At 39.4% G+C, this 20,431-nt stretch overlaps 1 protein-coding gene across 1 annotated transcript in view; it reads left to right on the plus strand.

Moving 5' to 3' along the window:
* The first annotated feature begins 1,462 nt into the window (after nucleotides 1-1,462).
* LOC131940807 (homeobox protein SIX2) overlaps nucleotides 1,463-20,431 on the plus strand; it is a 54,028-nt gene continuing 35,059 nt past the window's right edge. Inside the window, exon 1 of the mRNA XM_059299637.1 lies at nucleotides 1,463-3,033. Coding sequence (XP_059155620.1) covers nucleotides 2,216-3,033 — 818 coding nt within the window. The 5' untranslated portion in view covers nucleotides 1,463-2,215. The remainder of the gene's footprint in view (nucleotides 3,034-20,431) is intronic.

Below are 20,431 nucleotides of genomic sequence, written 5' to 3' on the forward strand. Positions count from 1 at the left end.
CTTCAGACAAAATTAGAATTTTTGTGAAGGGTAATACATTTGGTTTGATTTTGCTTTATTTACATTACGCCAATTAAAATGTTAATATTTAAAATGAAAATTTAGTTTGAAAATGATCAATATTGAGTTATTTAATCATCCGTTTAGATTTCAGTATAGAATTTAACTCTAAAAAATTACACAATGGCGATCAAGTCTAATATTTACTATAAGCTAGTCTTTCATAAACATACAGAGACAAAGCGTCTATTTGAGCTATATATGTATAATATATATACACGTGTACATGTGGGAAAGCTTCTTATCATCTGCCACACCCGAATCAATAAATTATCAACATGTAGGCGCCAGTGGTTAAAATGTAATTTTTATTTAGATTAAAATATTGAAATTACACGAATTCGGGATCTTGTTCTCCTAATCATATTTGCATGCTTAAAAATAGCGACGCGTATCATTAATATGCATGCTTGTTAATCCTGACGCCATATGCTGCACCGCAACAACCAATAAGAAACTAGTAATAAAGAAAACAATCCCGCATAGCGCTCGCCGAACCGCTGTAGTCGAAACAATAGTATCGCCGGTAATTATGATATACTTTATTTTTCCGTGTATCTATTAGTGTTAGGACTGGCTTAGGGTTAAAGAATCTTTGGATCCTCTCCACAACAGATATTTGAATACGATGGTACGGTTGTTAGGAGAGAACTTATTGTAAACGGCTTAGTGTAATTAATGATGTGGTATGACTGGGTACATAGTGGAAAAATGTCGAATGGCCTTTCATGGTGTCTCGTCTCTGCTAGTTCCCCTACCCCCGGGATCTGCGCCAGTTATCCCTCATGTCATGTCCGGCAAGGAGTGGTTCCATTATCTGCCACCGTCCGGTCAGGTGAGGACCTCACCTTATCAACACCCACCCATGGCAGTTTTTGTTCCCGAAGCCTCCATGTCTCTCTCGGCTAACGACAAGTGGCAGTTGCCATTTTAGCGCCGATGGACAGACCGGGCCCCGAGCGAGGGGGCTCTGACAGATTAGCGGCTCCCCTTTTGTTTCGACTGTCAACCTGTGGCCCTTGGTTCATCCGTTAACTTCCGGATCCTCAATGGCTCCTCCCTCCCAGAGGCCCCACAATGCATCGCTTCGTTGCCCTCTCGTGACACTCCAAGCGTGTGGTCTTGTCAAATCACCGGCGCAGCGGCCCGTCACACGCGATAGACCACGCCCATCCCGCCAGGCGTTCACAACACCGCGGCTCTAACAACCAATCACAATCGAGGACGGTTTCTAAGCACACCTCCAAACCAAGATGGAGGGGAAAAAAAGGTCTGAAACCTGAAAACATCGCTACTCTCACAACCAAACCCCCCATTTTAAATACAAAAACTCCCCCCACTCTTTGCAGGTGATTCCTACAATTGTAGCAGTCGCCCCGGGGGTGGGGGAGGAGTAGACGAACACCAAGTCAGGAACTTTTATTATTTAAAGACTTTGCCTTTTTACTCTCCTCCGTGTCGCGTCTCGAGCGAGGTCGAAAGGGAGCCGAAGTGTATCATGTTCGAGCGACGGTCGCCGCGAACGTCCGAGAGGAACTAGTAAATAATATCCAGTGTCATCGTGTGAAACTCAAGCCTAGCCGATGCCACGTATTTCAGCCTGTTGTGTTGACTGACGCAGGGAACCGCTCGCAGTGTTGTGTAATGCCCTGCCGCGCCACCATTTCTCTACCTGAAGCTGCAGTGAAACAGATTTAAAAAAAAAAAAGACAATTTTTAGAATGCTGATCTGAGACGCTGTCTAAAGCTGTGATAAGAGATTGTCTCCGATCTAATACTGTTTCATTGGAGGATATTTTTTATGCTTTCAGTGAAAATTCGTGGTTGATGGCACCTCAAGTATGTAGAGTGAGTGACGTGTATCTAATTACTGTGCTGAAAACTACGGGAACTCTTGCTGTGTTCTAGAATTCTAATTTTATTCTACATTAAACGTCTCGTGTTGTGTCTCAGCATGGGCTACTGTATACCTAATATTTAGGCCTAAATTTCCGAGTTAGTTTTTAGCTAAAACGATAGCTATTTTTATGTCGTTACTAAATTGATACCTCACTAAGCTATAGTTCTCAAGTTAATAAATTTAGTATTTTAAAGTCTATTTTGTAAGTAAAAATTCTTTGAATTTTGTACGCGCCGTTTTAAAACTGAACTGACGATGGATTTAAATCAGGTAGGACTGGCCGACACGGATGGCTTCATCTCTAGCCCAGACTGCTTGACCTCGCATGACCGGTCAGCCAGCGTGTCCAGCCTTACCCTGCTGTCCCCGCCCTTAACTTCGGGTATTCCCAGCTCTATAAACAGCGACGGCAACAGGCCGGGGCTGAGCAGCCCGGGGGAGAAGCCCAAGAGCACAAACAACAACAACAGCCCCGACCTGAAGCCCGACTCCCCCCAGAGGTCTGAGTTCCTACTCAACAAGAACCTGGCCTTCTCCCCCGAGCAGGTGGCCTGTGTCTGTGAGGCCCTGCAGCAGAAGAACGACATTGACCGTCTGGCCAGATTTCTCTGGTCACTGCCGCCCAACGAACTCCTGCGGGGCAGCGAGGCCGTACTCAAGGCCCGGGCCATGGTGGCCTTCCACCGAGGGAGCTACCGGGAGCTGTACGCCATCCTCGAGAGCCACACCTTCGACAGCTCCAACCACGCCTTCCTGCAACAGCTCTGGTACAAGTCCCACTACATGGAGGCCCAGAAGATCCGCGGCCGACCCCTGGGGGCGGTGGACAAGTACCGACTCAGACGGAAGTACCCCCTGCCCAAAACCATCTGGGACGGGGAGGAGACCATCTACTGCTTCAAGGAGAAATCCCGGCAGGCGTTAAAGGATTGTTACAAACAGAACCGGTACCCGACGCCGGACGAGAAACGGAACCTGGCCAAAAAAACCGGCTTGACCCTGACCCAGGTCAGCAACTGGTTTAAAAATAGACGGCAGCGAGACAGGACCCCCCACACGGTGCCACACCTACAGTGAGTTCCCTTTTACTTATCTTGTGTGTGTTTCTACTGTCTCAAGTACCCATCTTTTGTGTGATCAACTTATCTGAACTCCCAAGTTAGGGTTTCTTGTTTCTTCTATGTAAAATATTTAAAAAGATTGATAAATGAAAATTATCAATATAAACCACAAATTATTTTTTGGACACTATCTGAATAATTATAATTGTGTAGGATTTGTTTAAAAAGCAAATAATTACATTGTAAACAGAGTGTTCAAAGCTTAATGTCTCCTTAAGAAGCTAATCTTTAGCATTTAGAGTTGAACGGGTTTAGCTCTACTAGTAAGACGATATATCTGTTACAGATACAAATATTTGTACCACACATAGATATTTTTCGGCAGATATGTGTATCTGTTGTAAGTAAACACCTATCTAGAGTAGATACAGTTTTTTTTCTGGTAGTAGATCACTACATAGGTTATAGCCACAGATGGTCGTAGGGAGGGGGGGGTCAGTCTATAGAAACATACCTGGCAGGGTGGGACAGGTACATACCCAATGTAACAAACACCAGGACATGACTGGAGTAGATAACAGAATCCTCTAGAACAGATGACAGACTTTTTTAACAACATAAAATAGATCACATCATTCTATAACAGATAGAATGTTCTCTACAGCAGATACCGTAAACACTATAAGTCCATGTCTAACCGGTAACGGATTTTTAAAATAAAATAAAACATATCTTTCTATAACAGATCTCGATAACAAATATAAGGTCCTACTAGAAGACACGATAACAAATATAAGGCCCTACTAGAAGACATAACGGGTCTTTCCAGAAAATATAACATCATTCTATAACAGACCAAGTCTGGATCAGATAGCATGTCCCTCCCCGCCATAACCGATAACATGTCCCACTCCACCATAACAGATAGCATGTAACTACATAACAGATAACATGTCCCTCCCCACCGTTACAGATAACATGCCCATCTCCATAACAGATAACATGTCCTTCCCCCCCCCTCCCCATAACAGATACCATGTCCCCCACAACAGATAACGTGTCCCTCCATAACAACTACCACGTCAGCCGTTCCTGACTCCTGATTCATGTTTACTTTTAGACCGGCTAGAAGCTCCTCCGTTCTTCTAATGATGATATCTCACTAGACCTACCTGGCCTAGAACAATCATGTTTTAGTAAAATACCCCCCCCCCCTCCCGTCCCGTCCCCCGCCCATCAATCACTAGCAGACGATGTATTCACACCCCGGTGCCGGCAGACCACGGCAATCGACCACCAGCTGGGAGCCGGCAGCGATCGGCGACCGGCGATTGAAACCGTCCTACCCACACCGTTGTGCCAGATTACAGTAAATCCCCCCTCCCCCAGGCCTCCCAGTCTACACGTTGTTCGAACCCTGGAATCATGTCTGTGATTTAATTTATTCCGATCTCTAGCAGAACTGGCGACAGACTGGCGCGAGTCGCCAGACCTAAGAATAAGCAACCGTTTAAGACCGGCATTCTTTTTTTTACCCTGTATATCACCCCTATAACGGCTAGCGTGTATATTTACTCGGGGCCTCTGTGTTAGTCCGACCTTATATCCACGCTAACAATCACGCTTAGCGTACTACACCGGGCTTTGTGTGGGGGTAAAAAGAAAAAAAAAATCTCTCCACGCATGACTGATTACGTTTGTGGAAGTCTTTGATACCGTAACAAGCACCGTTCCACTCTGTCGCTTCCATCAGCCATCCGGCCGGGGAGAAGATAGTTCCCTTCCTATACAAATAATTTTTTTTTACTGTTCCCGGCGGTTCCCCCTGTGTCGAGGGGACACAGCACTTGAACACGGTGAAACGCTAGTCGTACACGCGATGTTTGATGAAGTCGTTTTGTCGCGGCCATTGCCGTCCTCGCGAGTAGGTCCAATTAGATACACGGAGTGGAGTGTCGTGGTTTGGGGGATGGGGTGGGGGGGGGGAGATGAAATCTGTTGAGGGAATATCGGGCTTGGTCGGTTGGGCGTCCTATTGGGGCGAAAGTGAGAGATCGAAGGTTATATCATGTTTGTGAGAGTGTATGAGTTAGGTCATGTTTGTGAGAGTGTTTGAGTTAGGTCATGTTTGTGAGAGTGTTTGAGTTAGGTCATGTTTGTGAGAGTGTTTGAGTCAGGTCTTGTTTGTGAGAGTGTTTGAGTCAGGTCTTGTTTGTGAGAGTGTTTGAGTTACGTCATGTTTGTGAGAGCATATGATTTAGGTCTTGTTTGTAACTTATTGTAAGAGTGTATGAGAGAGTAGTTAGGTCAGGTCATTGTGAACGGTGCTTATTAAATACCCAGTGGAATTAGAATGCGGTAGCACAAATATGTACTAGCCACTCTTTGCCTAGCTGATATCCATCTAGGATTAAGCTGTGTATTTGCGGCTTACGGTTATTACTAAAATCGATTTAAGGATAGGGTTTGAATTAAAGTTTTGTTTAGTTTTGTAAATGAACCCGAGAACTATTAGCCATTTTCCACCGACGACAGAAGTATGCCTATCCTGTATAAGATTATTATTAACCGTTGGTCTTAAAATCATACGTTTTACAAAATATTACCAATAAAATAACGAAACTCATAAAAATGTAAACAAACTTCTATTCCATGTTTTATTGTTAGTTTCTGATTAGGCTTTGTGTCGTTTCACTAACAGTGAATGAAAAAAAAATTAAACATAAACGCATGTAAGAAAAGTTTTTGTGTGGAAATTATGCAAATGCTAAGATATTAACATAATTTTTATTTCTATAAAAACCTTCTGCTCCCACGTTTTAGGCAGTATTTCTATTAGAAATATCAGTAGAAATCAATTAAAATTAATATAAAGAAAGACATTAGTTTTGTAATCTCGAGGTCTTATTTTACTTGTGAAAATCTTGGTGTAGTTTTTTTATTGAATAGATTTTTTTGATAAAGTGAGTCATATTTCAGTTTTGTAAAGAAATGTAATTTTTTTTAATTTTGAGTAAAAATGTAAATATTGGAAATAAAGTTTTATGTTTTAATTTTGTAAAAGAAACATTTAATTCTTTATTATTTCATAAACAATAGCTACATTTTATATTTTTAAAAACATTTTTTTTAATTCTTAAAAAAAAATTAGCTTTCAATTACAATTTTTTAAAGTAATTTATAAAAACAACAACAGAATATTTGAAAAACTTTAAAATAAGCAAAACGTCAGATTTAAACATTTTAAAATTTTAAAAACATCAAATAACCCAATACCTAAGGTTTACAAATATTGTTTTAGTCTATTTAATTAAACGTTGTTTAATTATGATAGATCCTTACATTACCTAAACAATTAGACATGATTAACATCTAGCATTATTAAATTACAACCATTTTATCAAACTAATTAAATTGTTTTAATTATTTAAAGTTAATTTTTTTTTTTAAATAATCAGCGAATGCCATTCAACAATTAATTAGTTTTAGTAAATAATGTAATTAAAGAAAGCACGATGGAAGTTATTAAAATGTAGTCTGGGCTACTTTAGAAATATTTTAAAATATATTTCTCAAGAAACATTTTTAATAAACCAGTGCATTACAAAAGTAATATTTAAAACCAACAGTATTTCTTAATAATCTTTTACCAGTTAAAAAATTGCTTTGAAAAATTGAAAACTATATTATCAGAAAATTGCCATCGAAATTATTTCCAAAAAAAATAAAAAATAAAATAATAAGTGCAAAATGTCAATGATTTCTTAAAGTAATTTATTTTAAAATAAAAAAAACAACAACAACAACTAGTTATTACAAAATGTTTTACTTTTATTTTTTTCTTTCAAAAATAAACTTTGGAATCCACAAGTACCATGGGACAGCACGGTTAAAATCTTTTTTCTCATCAACAATGTATCACAATACTTCTGGGAAGGTAAATATGGCTACTGTAATGGCCTCTGTTGGTTCAACTACTTCAGTAAGTCACTCAGTGGCTGGGAACAGAGTGCTGAGTACGATTTACAGCTGACAATTTAGTAATTGGTTCTTAGACTCACAACTCTCAACAACATTTTTGCTAGAATAGCTTGAAAAGCTGGTTCCAGATAGTTCCAAAATGGTTGTTGTCAGAAAGTATATTTTTCAACAATTTTTGTTTTTTTTAACATTTGTGAAATAAGTACACAATGACTTCCGGTTTTATTAAGGCTAGAAAGATTCAAACAAATAATTTTTAGTAATATAATAGTAATTTAGCAAACACATATTTTTAAAATTTGGATTAGTAGAGTCAGGGTGTTTTGGTGATGGGGGATGTTATATTAGTTAATATAAATAAACTACTAGACTATACCCCACTGACCGCTTTTCTGTATTTTATCATGGAAAATAGTTATTGCGACCATCAATATTTAATTTTCCCTGGCCACTCCAGTTGACTTCAAGGAGGGGGTTAGTCAAAGGCGGTTTTTTAAATTAAATATTTGAATTGATACAATAATTTAAAACGGCTTTTTTATATTTGATACAAACATTTGAAAATGAGTGTAATCGATGGTTCCCAAACACCTTTAATTTTTACAAATGTAACCTTAATTTTATCGCTTGCCATATTTTGTGAAAGATTTAAAATGTGTTTAGTATGATTACATAGACTTTTAAAGCCTATTTCTACACATAATATCTGCTTAATAATTATTCTTAGCAATTTTAAAGCTGCTCTTACCTGAGCACGTTGCCACCCACACCTCCTATCAATTTACCAGATATTCACCCACTAACTAAAACACCCCACACCCAAACACCAATCCATTCTCCTCTCAGCTAAGACACACCCTACACCTATCTACCCTATCTAAGCACCATAAACATTGCATAAAGTCTAACATACGTTCCCACAACCACAAACCAACACACTTAAAACATCCCCCACAACACCTAACACACCCACACACATCCAAAACATCACCCCCACCGGTTAACGCCCACCTGTAAAGGTTGCTTTATATGAATTAGTTCTATAACACTCTCTCCTTTTGAACTGTCTTACTACAGCTAGTGATGAGGACGTGTATCATTCTGATCAATATGCAGCTTAAAGTCAAGCTTTAACACATAACGAATAACATTTATTGGTGAGAAATCTCAATCAACCCAACTCTTCGATTCTTTCCCACCAGCCACGAACTAGATGTCTTCTACGTCGTCTTTCTTGGCGTTATGCAATACACATCTTCCTATCAAACACACAACAAATAACCATATACTAAGTAACACATTCTTACGTACTTCTATAATAATCAGCTAACTCTAAAATCAACTGTCTGTGTCATAATCTAACGCCATTCCACCCCTGTTTAACACCAGCCCCACAAATACACATCCACGCCATCACACCCACCCCACACCCACCCACCAACACACCCACCAAGACATCGCCCCACCACTCACCAACTTTCCACCCACTTTCCTTATGTCCCGCTGGGCCACACAGAGCCCTGCTAATATTTAAGCCGCAAGGCAGCAGATTTCAAATACCTCGTGTTTTTGACGTGTATTTTACTCAACCGTTGCAAAACAATTTGCTATTGATCTGAATGTTTACATTTTGAATCGAACCAATGCCAAGGTTATCGATTTGAGTTCTACATAGTATGTTACAAAAAATAAGCGAGAGACTAGTCGCCTTGTGTTGAGACATTTGTTTTGAGTAACTTTGAGAGATGTGGTCGTTTTGTGAATCTACGTGTGTATAACGAGACGAATGTATCTGCAACAGTATGTTTAGTGTACCTGTAACAGCACATGTGTAATGTAATTGTAACAGCACATGTTTAGTGAACCTGTACCAGCACATGTTTACCTGTAACAGCACATGTGTAATATACCTGTAACAGCACATGTTTAATGTATCTGTAACAGCACATGTGTAATGTACCTGTAACAGCACATGTGTAATATACCTGTAACAGCACGTTAATGTACCTGTAACAGCACATGTGTAATGTACCTGTAACAGCACATGTGTAATATACCTGTAACAGCACATGTGTAATATACCTGTAACAGCACATGTGTAATGTACCTGTAACAGCACATGTGTAATGTACCTGTAACAGCACATGTGTATTGTTCCTGTAACAGCATTTGCTTAGTGTACCTGCATAGGTTCTCTCTATTAAGCTAACATGCAGCGATACCACAGGTTGCTCTTAATGTCTCTTTAATTGAAGTCGTTACCTCGCCCTTTTACAACTTTACCATTTGCGGTCAATCCTTGATTAAAACGTGAAAAATCTTAACCCTAACCAATGCTTGCGTCCTTAGCAGCGTATATCAGAGGATGAAAAAGTTTAAGCCTAACCATGGTCTGAATTTTAACCGCCAATAACCAGAAACGGTGGGGCATTTACTTTAAGATTAAAGCGAATTATATTGAAACAAAAAAAAGTATCGATCACGCAACCTAGTTGTTCCCTATCAGTTGATTTGTGTTAAGCGAGGCTGGTCGGTAATTATTCATAACCTGGTCTGCTCGTTTATGGAGTGTGTTGGAGGCTGGATGTGAGGTGTGTTGGAGGCTGGATGTGAAGTGTGCTGGATGTGAAGTGTGTTGGAGGCTGGATGTGAAGTGTGTTGGAGGCTGGATGTGAAGGTGTTGGAGGCTGGATGTGAAGTGTGTTGGATGTGAAGTGTGTTGGAGGCTGGATGTGAAGTGTGTTGGAGGCTGGATGTGAAGTGTGTTGGATGTGAAGTGTGTTGGAGGCTGGATGTGAAGTGTGTTGGATGTGAAGGTGTTGGAGGCTGGATGTGAAGTGTGTTGGATGTGAAGGTGTTGGAGGCTGGATGTGAAGTGTGTTGGAGGCTGGATGTGAAGTGTGTTGGAGGCTGGATGTGAAGTGTGTTGGAGGCTGGATGTGAAGTGTGTTGGAGGCTGGATGTGAAGTGTGTTGGATGTGAAGTGTGTTGGAGGCTGGATGTGAAGTGTGTTGAAGGCTGGATGTGAAGTGTATTGGAGGCTGGATGTGAAGTGTGTTGGAGGCTGGATGTGAAGGTGTTGGAGGCTGGATGTGAAGTGTGTTGGATGTGAAGTGTGTTGGATGTGAGGTGTGTTGGAGGCTGGATGTGAAGGTGTTGGAGGCTGGATGTGAAGGTGTTGGAGGCTGGATGTGAAGGTGTTGGAGGCTGGATGTGAAGGTGTTGGAGGCTGGATGTGAAGTGTGTTGGATGTGAAGTGTGTTGGAGGCTGGATGTGAAGGTGTTGGAGGCTGGATGTGAAGTGTGTTGGAGGCTGGATGTGAAGTGTGTTGGATGTGAAGTGTGTTGGAGGCTGGATGTGAAGTGTGTTGGATGTGAAGTGTGTTGGAGGCTGGATGTGAAGTGTGTTGGAGGCTGGATGTGAAGTGTGTTGGATGTGAAGTGTGTTGGAGGCTGGATGTGAAGTGTGTTGGAGGCTGGATGTGAAGTGTGTTGGAGGCTGGATGTGAGGTGTGTTGGAGGCTGGATGTGAAGTGTGTTGGATGTGAAGTGTGTTGGAGGCTGGATGTGAAGTGTGTTGGAGGCTGGATGTGAAGGTGTTGGAGGCTGGATGTGAAGTGTGTTGGATGTGAAGTGTGTTGGAGGCTGGATGTGAAGTGTGTTGGAGGCTGGATGTGAAGTGTGTTGGAGGCTGGATGTGAAGGTGTTGGAGGCTGGATGTGAAGTGTGTTGGATGTGAAGTGTGTTGGAGGCTGGATGTGAAGTGTGTTGGAGGCTGGATGTGAAGTGTGTTGGAGGCTGGATGTGAAGTGTGTTGGAGGCTGGATGTGAAGTGTGTTGGATGTGAAGTGTGTTGGAGGCTGGATGTGAAGTGTGTTGGAGGCTGGATGTGAAGGTGTTGGAGGCTGGATGTGAAGTGTGTTGGATGTGAAGTGTGTTGGAGGCTGGATGTGAAGTGTGTTGGAGGCTGGATGTGAAGTGTGTTGGAGGCTGGATGTGAAGTGTGTTGGATGTGAAGTGTGTTGGAGGCTGGTTGTGAAGTGTGTTGGATGTGAAGTGTGTTGGATGTGAAGTGTGTTGGAGGCTGGATGTGAGGTGTGTTGGATGTGAAGTGTGTTGGATGTGAAGTGTGTTGGAGGCTGGATGTGAAGTGTGTTGGATGTGAAGTGTGTTGGATGTGAAGTGTGTTGGAGGCTGGATGTGAGGTGTGTTGGAGGCTGGATGTGAAGTGTGTTGGAGGCTGGATGTGAAGTGTGTTGGAGGCTGGATGTGAAGTGTGTTGGAGGCTGGATGTGAAGTGTGTTGGAGGCTGGATGTGAAGTGTGTTGGAGGCTGGATGTGAAGTGTGTTGGAGGCTGGATGTGAAGTGTGTTGGAGGCTGGATGTGAAGTGTGTTGGAGGCTGGATGTGAAGTGTGTTGGAGGCTGGATGTGAAGTGTGTTGGAGGCTGGATGTGAAGTGTGTTGGATGTGAAGTGTGTTGGAGGCTGGATGTGAAGTGTGTTGGATGTGAAGTGTGTTGGAGGCTGGATGTGAAGTGTGTTGGAGGCTGGATGTGAAGTGTGTTGGAGGCTGGATGTGAAGTGTGTTGGAGGCTGGATGTGAAGTGTGTTGGAGGCTGGATGTGAAGTGTGTTGGAGGCTGGATGTGGAGTGTGTTGGAGGCTGGATGTGAAGTGTGTTGGAGGCTGGATGTGAGGTGTGTTGGAGGCTGGATGTGAAGTGTGTCGGAGGTTGGATGTGAAGTGTGTTGGAGGCTTGATGTGAGGTGTGTTGGAGGCTGGATGTTAAGTGTGTTGGAGGCTGGATGTGAGGTGTGTTGGAGGCTGGATGTGAAGTGTGTTGGAGGCTGGATGTGAGGTGTGTTGGAGGCTGGATGTGAAGTGTGTCGGAGGTTGGATGTGAAGTGTGTTGGATGTGAAGTGTGTTGGAGGCTGGATGTGAAGTGTGTTGGAGGCTGGATGTGAGGTGTGTTGGAGGCTGGATGTGAGGTGTGTTGGAGGCTGGATGTGAAGTGTGTTGGAGGCTTGATGTGAGGTGTGTTGGAGGCTGGATGTGAAGTGTGTTGGAGGCTGGATGTGAAGTGTGTTGGATGCGAAGTGTGTTGGAGGCTGGATGTGAAGTGTGTTGGAGGCTGGATGTGAGGTGTGTTGGAGGCTGGATGTGAGGTGTGTTGGAGGCTGGATGTGAGGTGTGTTGGAGGCTGGATGTGAGGTGTGTTGGAGGCTGGATGTGAAGTGTGTTGGAGGCTGGTTGTGAAGTGTGTTGGAGGCTGGATGTGAAGTGTGTTGGAGGCTGGATGTGAAGTGTGTTGGAGGCTGGATGTGAGGTGTGTAGATGTGGAGTGTGTTGGATGTGAAGTGTGTTGGAGGCTGGATGTGAAGTTTGTTGGAGACGTGAGAAATTATTGCATAACATGCATGAAGAGGGTACCATATTAACTAGGGAGCTTATGTGTACCCTAACTCATGATAACCCTATTAAAATTATTTGACCTGGCCCAACATGACTTTTTCAGTACATTTGGCACTCAACACTTTTACACTAGTACACTTGGGCTTTAAAAAAAAAATAATTCATATTTTTTGAGCGATTAAAACTTGTTGCTATTAAAAATTTTCTTTTCTTTCATTCATTCCTGGTATCGGTACGTAAATAATCGTCATTTACGTAAAACATTTGAGCAAGTCAAAGGGTTAAACAAATTAACTTCGATATTAACTTAAATAAAGATTGGAATCATGTGCAACATTTGGCGGAAGTGACGAAGCAACCTCGTTTTCAACAGGTGCTACGCGAGGCACCCCTTCAAGTGAGGCCGACCTTAGCCAGGAGAGCGAACTAACCCCCTTTTTATTGACCAAATAATTACGGTGATTAGTAAAGCGTAAACACATGATATTAGTGTTCGGTAACACGCCCTAGCCTTACTTACACTGATTGAATTCGATTCTTTCACTAAACCTAATCGGCTTTTAGGTTGGTACTTAGAGGTTAAATCTAGTAATATGATGTAGCATAAGGTTAAAATTGATTGAACTGATTTTTTTGGGTGTAAACATTCAAATAAAAGTTATTGGCCGGCAATGATTCCTTTTCACTAAATGTAACCCTAGTCCTAAATTTTAGATCATGAAATCAGTTGACGTGGACAAGTAGTACCGCCGCACACACTTGGTTTTTAAGTAGAGCTGAAAAAAAAATTGGGATTACCGAGAATTAAAATTATACAAATTTTAAGCAATCGGAAAAGTTATGTTATTACAATGAGACACATCAAAGCAAACATTCTTCAAACATCTATATCTATACAGTCCTCAAACCGTTTTTTCTTCTTTTTTATTAATTCAATCGTGTTAAACATTGAAATCAGTAATAATATTATATTTGATAGATTTTACACGATTATCTTTTTTTTTTTTTTTTTTTTTTTTTTTTTTTTTGCCTCAGACACGTAATTTATAGCGTCAGTTGTGTGTTCGCTTTAGTATTACAGTTTTCATCATCGGCTTGTGAGGACTGATACAGATTTACATTTCTTCTTCGTTTTTTTTTTTATTTTTTTTTATTTTCCCCTTAATTTAAGGGATCCTAAATTTTTATATATTTCTTCTTCGTTCTTAATTGAGAATATGGTGCAGGATTTAGACAACAACCTTACTCTCGTGCGTTGAACTCAAATCGAAGTGTTGACTGATTAATTATTATGAGTTTTCAAAAAGAAACTTATTCTTTATAAAAAAAATATAGTACTTGTATTGTCAAAATAACATCTAAATGAAAAATTAATAAAGCAAAATTGTTAGTTAATGTCCATTTATGAAACACATTTTATGAACTAGCATATTTTTAAGATGGATGTGTTACGTTGTGTCTTTTTAGTATCATTACGTCCCTTGTTATTATGGTTTTTTGTTTGTTTTGTTTTTAAATACTTTAGTTCAAACATTTACAAAAATTATCATTACATGAAGAAAATGGTGAATATTACTAAAAAGAATTTGTCGATCAACAATTCAAATGAAGGTAATTAGAAATAAAGAAATACAAAAAAAGGTATTTTTACCATAACGCTTATATGTTTTTAAAGTTTTGTTGAGAATGTTTTTTTGCTATTTATTTTAATATTATCAAAGTTGACAAAACAATTGTAAGTATTAATTTAAGGATAATAAAATGAATACAAAAGGAGGAGGGTCATTGTGGTCGTTTTGTACGTTGTGGACCAAAGTACCGTAAGATAATAGTAAAATAGTGTCAAATAATGTCTTTACAATGTTTGTTTGTAGGCTGTGTAAATAAAACAATTCACAATTAAGCAACAATAGGAACTTGAAGGAAAAAAAAAATAAATGATGCGAAACGAGGTGGGGACATAGGGGTTGTGGGGTGGGAATCAAATTAATGTTGTTAGAAATTTATTTTGATTATAAATCATCCTCATTTTTAACATAGTATTTCAACACATGGGTGGGAGGGTCAAGGGGACGAGGGGGATGCAGTTATGGGGGCAATATGTTATGGGGATCCTGGGGTTTGGGGCGGGGGGGGGGGTGTGATGAAAGGGGATGTGTCAGTTAGGATTGTGCGGTGAACTTAGTTTTTTTTTTTTTTTTTTTTTTTTTTTTTTTCGCCTCAGACACGTAATTTATAGCGTCAGTTGTGTGTTCGCTTTAGTATTACAGTTTTCATCATCGGCTTGTGAGGACTGATACAGATTTACAATAGTAATATTTCTTTCTTACTTTTAGCCTGCTTTCATTCATTTAAGATGGTTTACTTATACATAGATCTAATACAAAACGTCTAAATATAGCGGTGAACTTAGTTAAACAAGTCAATCTCAATAAAAATTATCCATCGACATCTGTCTGATTACATCTAGTTGTTATTTGAAAATTTAAATCTTATGGTCAATAAATAAAAACAATCACTACACATAATTTCTTTTTCTACGTTGTTCCTCCAACACAATTAAATATTGCCTGTCAACTTGTTTTACACCATTTACGCCATTAACTCCGTTTTCAGCCTGCTTTTTTAAAAATCTGGATGTCCTTTTATAGTCTTTATCCAACCAAAAACTGAATTGCAAATTTGATTTTGGAGTTGTCTCTCCTAAATGGGTTGCTGCCCCGAGTTATCAAACCTTATCTGCCCGGGGTTTGAACTCGGGACTTTTCGGTTAAGCAGCCGTGAATTTTACCGCCCCGCCCATAATGATTTTTATCAACTTGCTTGAAATTATTTTTTAACATTTAAACCTTATGAAGTTTGAAGCCTTTGATTTCAAATTAAGTTCAATAATTTGTTGATAAAAATGCCAAATTTAAAACATACATTTGTAGCTGATATTTTTTTTTTACCTGTTCCTGGGAATAAAACAAAGACCACGTAATTGTGACGTAATTGGTTGTAGATCTAAACAAACAGAACAAAGTCCTCGAGAAGTCTCGACTAATCTAGTCTGTACAGCGTCCTTGATAGCCATCGCTACCATCAACAGACCAGCGACCTATGACCTTTGCATAGGAAATGATTAACGCGTTCTTCCGGTAGAAATTATTTTTATCTTCTGCCCCCATACGTCACGCTCATTCTCTACAAAGAGGTCTATAACAGCAGAGAGCATTAAAAAACCTTGTGGTGTAGTAGTGTCTAGTGTTGGTCCTATAAGGCGACCAAACGGGGGGGGGGGGGGGGGGGGGGTCTCTGGACATAGGTCAGCGTACGTTAGGGTCAATAGCCCTGTGTCGTCTTACATGGATGTCTAATTTCGTCCCCTCGAGTGGATAATTATGACATAATAATTATGTCTTGCAGACGTCAAGACGTCTGCAGGCTTCAGTTGTTCTCTCGACGATTTCATTGTTTTCCAGACGACTGACTGAATCTTTGGTTTGAACAATCGTTTAGTCAAGTTAATCACGTTTTGACAAAATGAGCAGGGTGTGTTCTTGTTTTAACCTTTATCTTGTTAATCACGTTTTGACAAAATGAGCAGGGTGTGTTCTTGTTTTAACGTTCATCTTGTTTTATTCTTTTATCATGACACATTTAACTATTTTAATTGTATCCAGTAATTAGCTATAATGATTTTGAATGAAATTTAGTTGAGAAAATTTCGACCAATTTTGTTTTAGTTGTAATGATTTGCAGTTGTATTACATTAGGATCAACAGCTAATTTATGAAAATTATTATTTCCATCAAATGGATGTTGATAGAATCCCAGCTTTACCCCCCCCCCCCCCTCCCCCTCGAGTCGGCGTCTCCACGACAAACAGGCGCCGCCATCTGGTAAATAATATACGACATACCCCCATGTTTAATGGCGTCATTAGCGCCCTACCTAACCAAATTTAGATCACCTGATTGGTCACTAATTAGCGCCCTACCTAACCAAACTAAGATCATCTGATTGGTCACTAATTAGCGCCATACCAAACAAAACTGAGATCCTGAAAATGAATACTGGACCCAAAAAATTGACAAAGTCTGTTATAGAAAGAAAGAAATGGACAAATTCACATTTTAGTGATCTTCTAATTGTGTACGGCTGAATCCTGTGATATGCGAAACATCCAAATATTTGACAAAATTTATTTGACTGAAGTTCAGATTAGCAAGTACAGACCGCGATTTTAGAAGGCTGGCGCGCACGTGGAGTCTGCTATTAATTATTGAGTTCTTTCATTACCCCATCCATCCATACCCGCACCACACCACACCGCAACCTGTTCCCGACTACAGTTGGCCTCTAATTGATTTCCTCGGGTGGCAAGAGAACTGTTGCCGTGTCTTACAGAGCTTGTGTTTTAAAACACAGATGGATAATGGTCAAACAACACGTAGACAGACAGTAGGCTTGATGGATTGTGTTGAGACGACACGTTTTGAATAAAGTCACTTCAGATTTAAATCATCCTACGGGATAAATAAATGTCGAATCGTTGACCGAATCGCTGTAGAAAATATAATTCTGGCCCAATATATGAAAAACAGAGAATCATCAAAATGACATTGATATTCACTCTAAGCTGTGATGATGCCATGTAGTAAACCAACATATATTTAACTTGATATCAGCTTCATCACAGTATACTTATGTTAACTATACACTATGTATATAATATATAGCCTATATCATATATATATATATATATATATATATATATATATATATATATATATATATATATATTTATATATATACGCCCATACACACAAATATATATATATATATCTGTGTGTGTGTATGAGCGTATACATACATATATATATATATATATATATATATATATATATATATATATATATATATATATATATATATATATATATATATATATATATATATATATATATATATACATATATATATATATATATATATATATATATATATATATATATACATATATATATATACATATACATATATATATATATATATATATATATATATATATATATATATATATATATATATGTATATATATATATATATATATGTATATGTTAGGGGTTCGTCGAGTTGTAGATATCTTATATCCCACTTCTGACACCAAATGTTAGGGGGGTTTAAACCGAAGAGGTGATCTTATTCACTCATCCGTGCACCTTTGCGTGGTGACAAAGGGGTCTAATAAGACCTGAGCAAAACTAATTTACATCTATACAACACCAATATTAAACTGAAAATAAAACATAGTAAACACACATAATATGCATTTATTTATCTTTGTTTGACGTCACAAAGGTTTATATGTTAAAAGCAAAGACACAATACAAATAAGACCTGGCCAGTCTTTCATATTCAAGAAAACACCACTTGAATTTCTAATACAAGTCAAAAAGACAAAAATAATCAAACTTACATTTCAATGCAGAATTATTCACCGTAGTTACTGACATTAATTCATAGAAAACACATATATAAGTGTGAATAGCAAATCTACATTTACACAACTCAGAATTCACACATGTCATATCCTCTAGTCCTAACTTAAATACTTGCACTGCTTATGTAATCTCAGAATCACACTTGTCAAAGTTATTCTTTCTAGTCCTAATTTCACTTGTACTGCTATGTAATCTCAAAATCAAAAACGTAAATGTCATCGTCTCTAGTTCTAACTTTACTACTTGCACTGTTATGTAATCCCAGAATCACACGGGAAAATGTTATCATCACTAGTTCTGATTCCACTAAGCAAACAAGGTTTGAATCCTTCTATGAATACTCATCAGTACTCACAACAATCTAGCTTGACACTCAAGTGGCATGGGGATTTCCAGCCACCGGAATACAACATTGGGCCACTGGTACAAACATTGGGCCACAAAGATAATGGCCACTGGAACGAAGAACATATCTACACGGCAGGAAGATTTCCAGCCACTGGAATACAACATTGGGCCACTGGTACAAACATCAGGCCACAAAGAAAATGGCCACTGGAACGAAGAACATATCTATACGGCAGACGTTTGGCCACTTGTACAACATCGGCCACATATATAAACACCCAGGTCACACATGTAAATATCTGGAACGAAACACATATGTACAGCAACAAAACATCGGCTGGGCCAATAATCCAGCCTTAGTGGCCAGCCATAAGGCTGCCACCATCCGAGGCCTAGACCATCGTGTCTAGCCTATGTGTCTGTGAGAGAAAAGAGACTTCAACATAGTCGCCCTTCCTCATATATAGGTTAGTCTCACCCCCTTATCATCTCCCTAGAGCTATAGAACCCGAGTTGGGCTCCGTCCCATCTCTCGACGTTCGAGATAACACCGGTCACTATGCACCCATGCGTTGCACACCCGATAACTGACCGCTATAGATCTTCACGTTGTCTCAGGGCTAACGATCGTGTCATATACCGCTCGAGCTAACGCACGACCACGCGGTACTCCCGCCGCGTTTCACACCTGACAACTGGCCACAACAGAGATCCTGAGTAATGATTCTACCGGGACGTCCAGCGGCATGCCCGAACTCAACTTTAGACATAAATCGCCGCGGGTGTCTTCCCAGCATTACGTGCCACTCATGCACCTGCATAGAACTCGCAGCCCTTAACGACCAGAGTGAGCCGATAACCTTTAATTAAATTTTAGATTTCCCCGGCCTGCTCATCCCCAATATCTTAGATTAACCCCTTGGGTTTCTGTAACTAGTCCTAGTCACCTTAGCCCCTTTAATAAGCACCCAAGTTACCATTTTACTTAAAAATAAACAATATAGTACAAGCCAACATGCTTACTTAAGAATCAACAATTTGGTACCAGCCAACATGCTTCCCCCGCAAAAATGATTGCGTCCCCGCAATCAACTTAACAAGGACAACTAATTGAGATAAACATTCTACTTTACTGTTCACCTACTGACACACACATACCTCTAGTTTACAGTAAAGGCCACTGAAGGCAAAAAACATCAATGAGCATACTGAAATGTCTCAAAAATGAACATCTACTGAAACCAGGTATAAACACGTACTTATCTTTAAAGGGTAGTTAACCAAAATGGACAAATCACGCCTTTCGACTACAAATAAATGGCCATCAGTAAAGATAAATACTCGTCAGTCACACATAATTTTATACCACAAGGCCTGATAATGTACGTCAGGTACCAATATCAGCCAAGTCTTCCCAGTCATAAAATTACGTAACAGCATGTTTCATCCACAATATTTACTATTCAACGAATACCATAGTTGCCAATAATACGCTCAACACCATTAAAACTTACAAAGGTTGCATGTTAACTGGCTACCCAAATTCTTATAAAAAAATGGTCTAAAAATAATTCCGTCAGTGCTAATAAAATGTGTTACATTAGCACAATGTGTTCATCAGGAACACACAAAAATTTACAGTAATCACACCAAAATTCATAAAGTAAATTAAACGTATACTACACGTTCCAAAAGTTAACACTGCAAATAAAAAAGGCAATAATATAAAAAAATTATGCTGAGGTAAACCAACACATACGCAACATATTTAAAAACCAATTTAAAAAAATCTTAATTTAGTTTGCTCAAGCACGGATCCCACTCGTTGCTACCAAATGTTAGGGGTTCGTCGAGTTGTAGATATCTTATATCCCACTTCTGACACCAAATGTTAGGGGGGTTTAAACCGAAGAGGTGATCTTATTCACTCATCCGTGCACCTTTGCGTGGTGACAAAGGGGTCTAATAAGACCTGAGCAAAACTAATTTACATCTATACAACACCAATATTAAACTGAAAATAAAACATAGTAAACACACATAATATGCATTTATTTATCTTTGTTTGACGTCACAAAGGTTTATATGTTAAAAGCAAAGACACAATACAAATAAGACCTGGCCAGTCTTTCATATTCAAGAAAACACCACTTGAATTTCTAATACAAGTCAAAAAGAC

Source organism: Physella acuta, unplaced genomic scaffold, assembly GCF_028476545.2.
Source record: "Physella acuta isolate Inbredline_101_S28 unplaced genomic scaffold, ASM2847654v3 ptg000331l, whole genome shotgun sequence".
NCBI classification, from domain to species: domain Eukaryota; kingdom Metazoa; phylum Mollusca; class Gastropoda; family Physidae; genus Physella; species Physella acuta.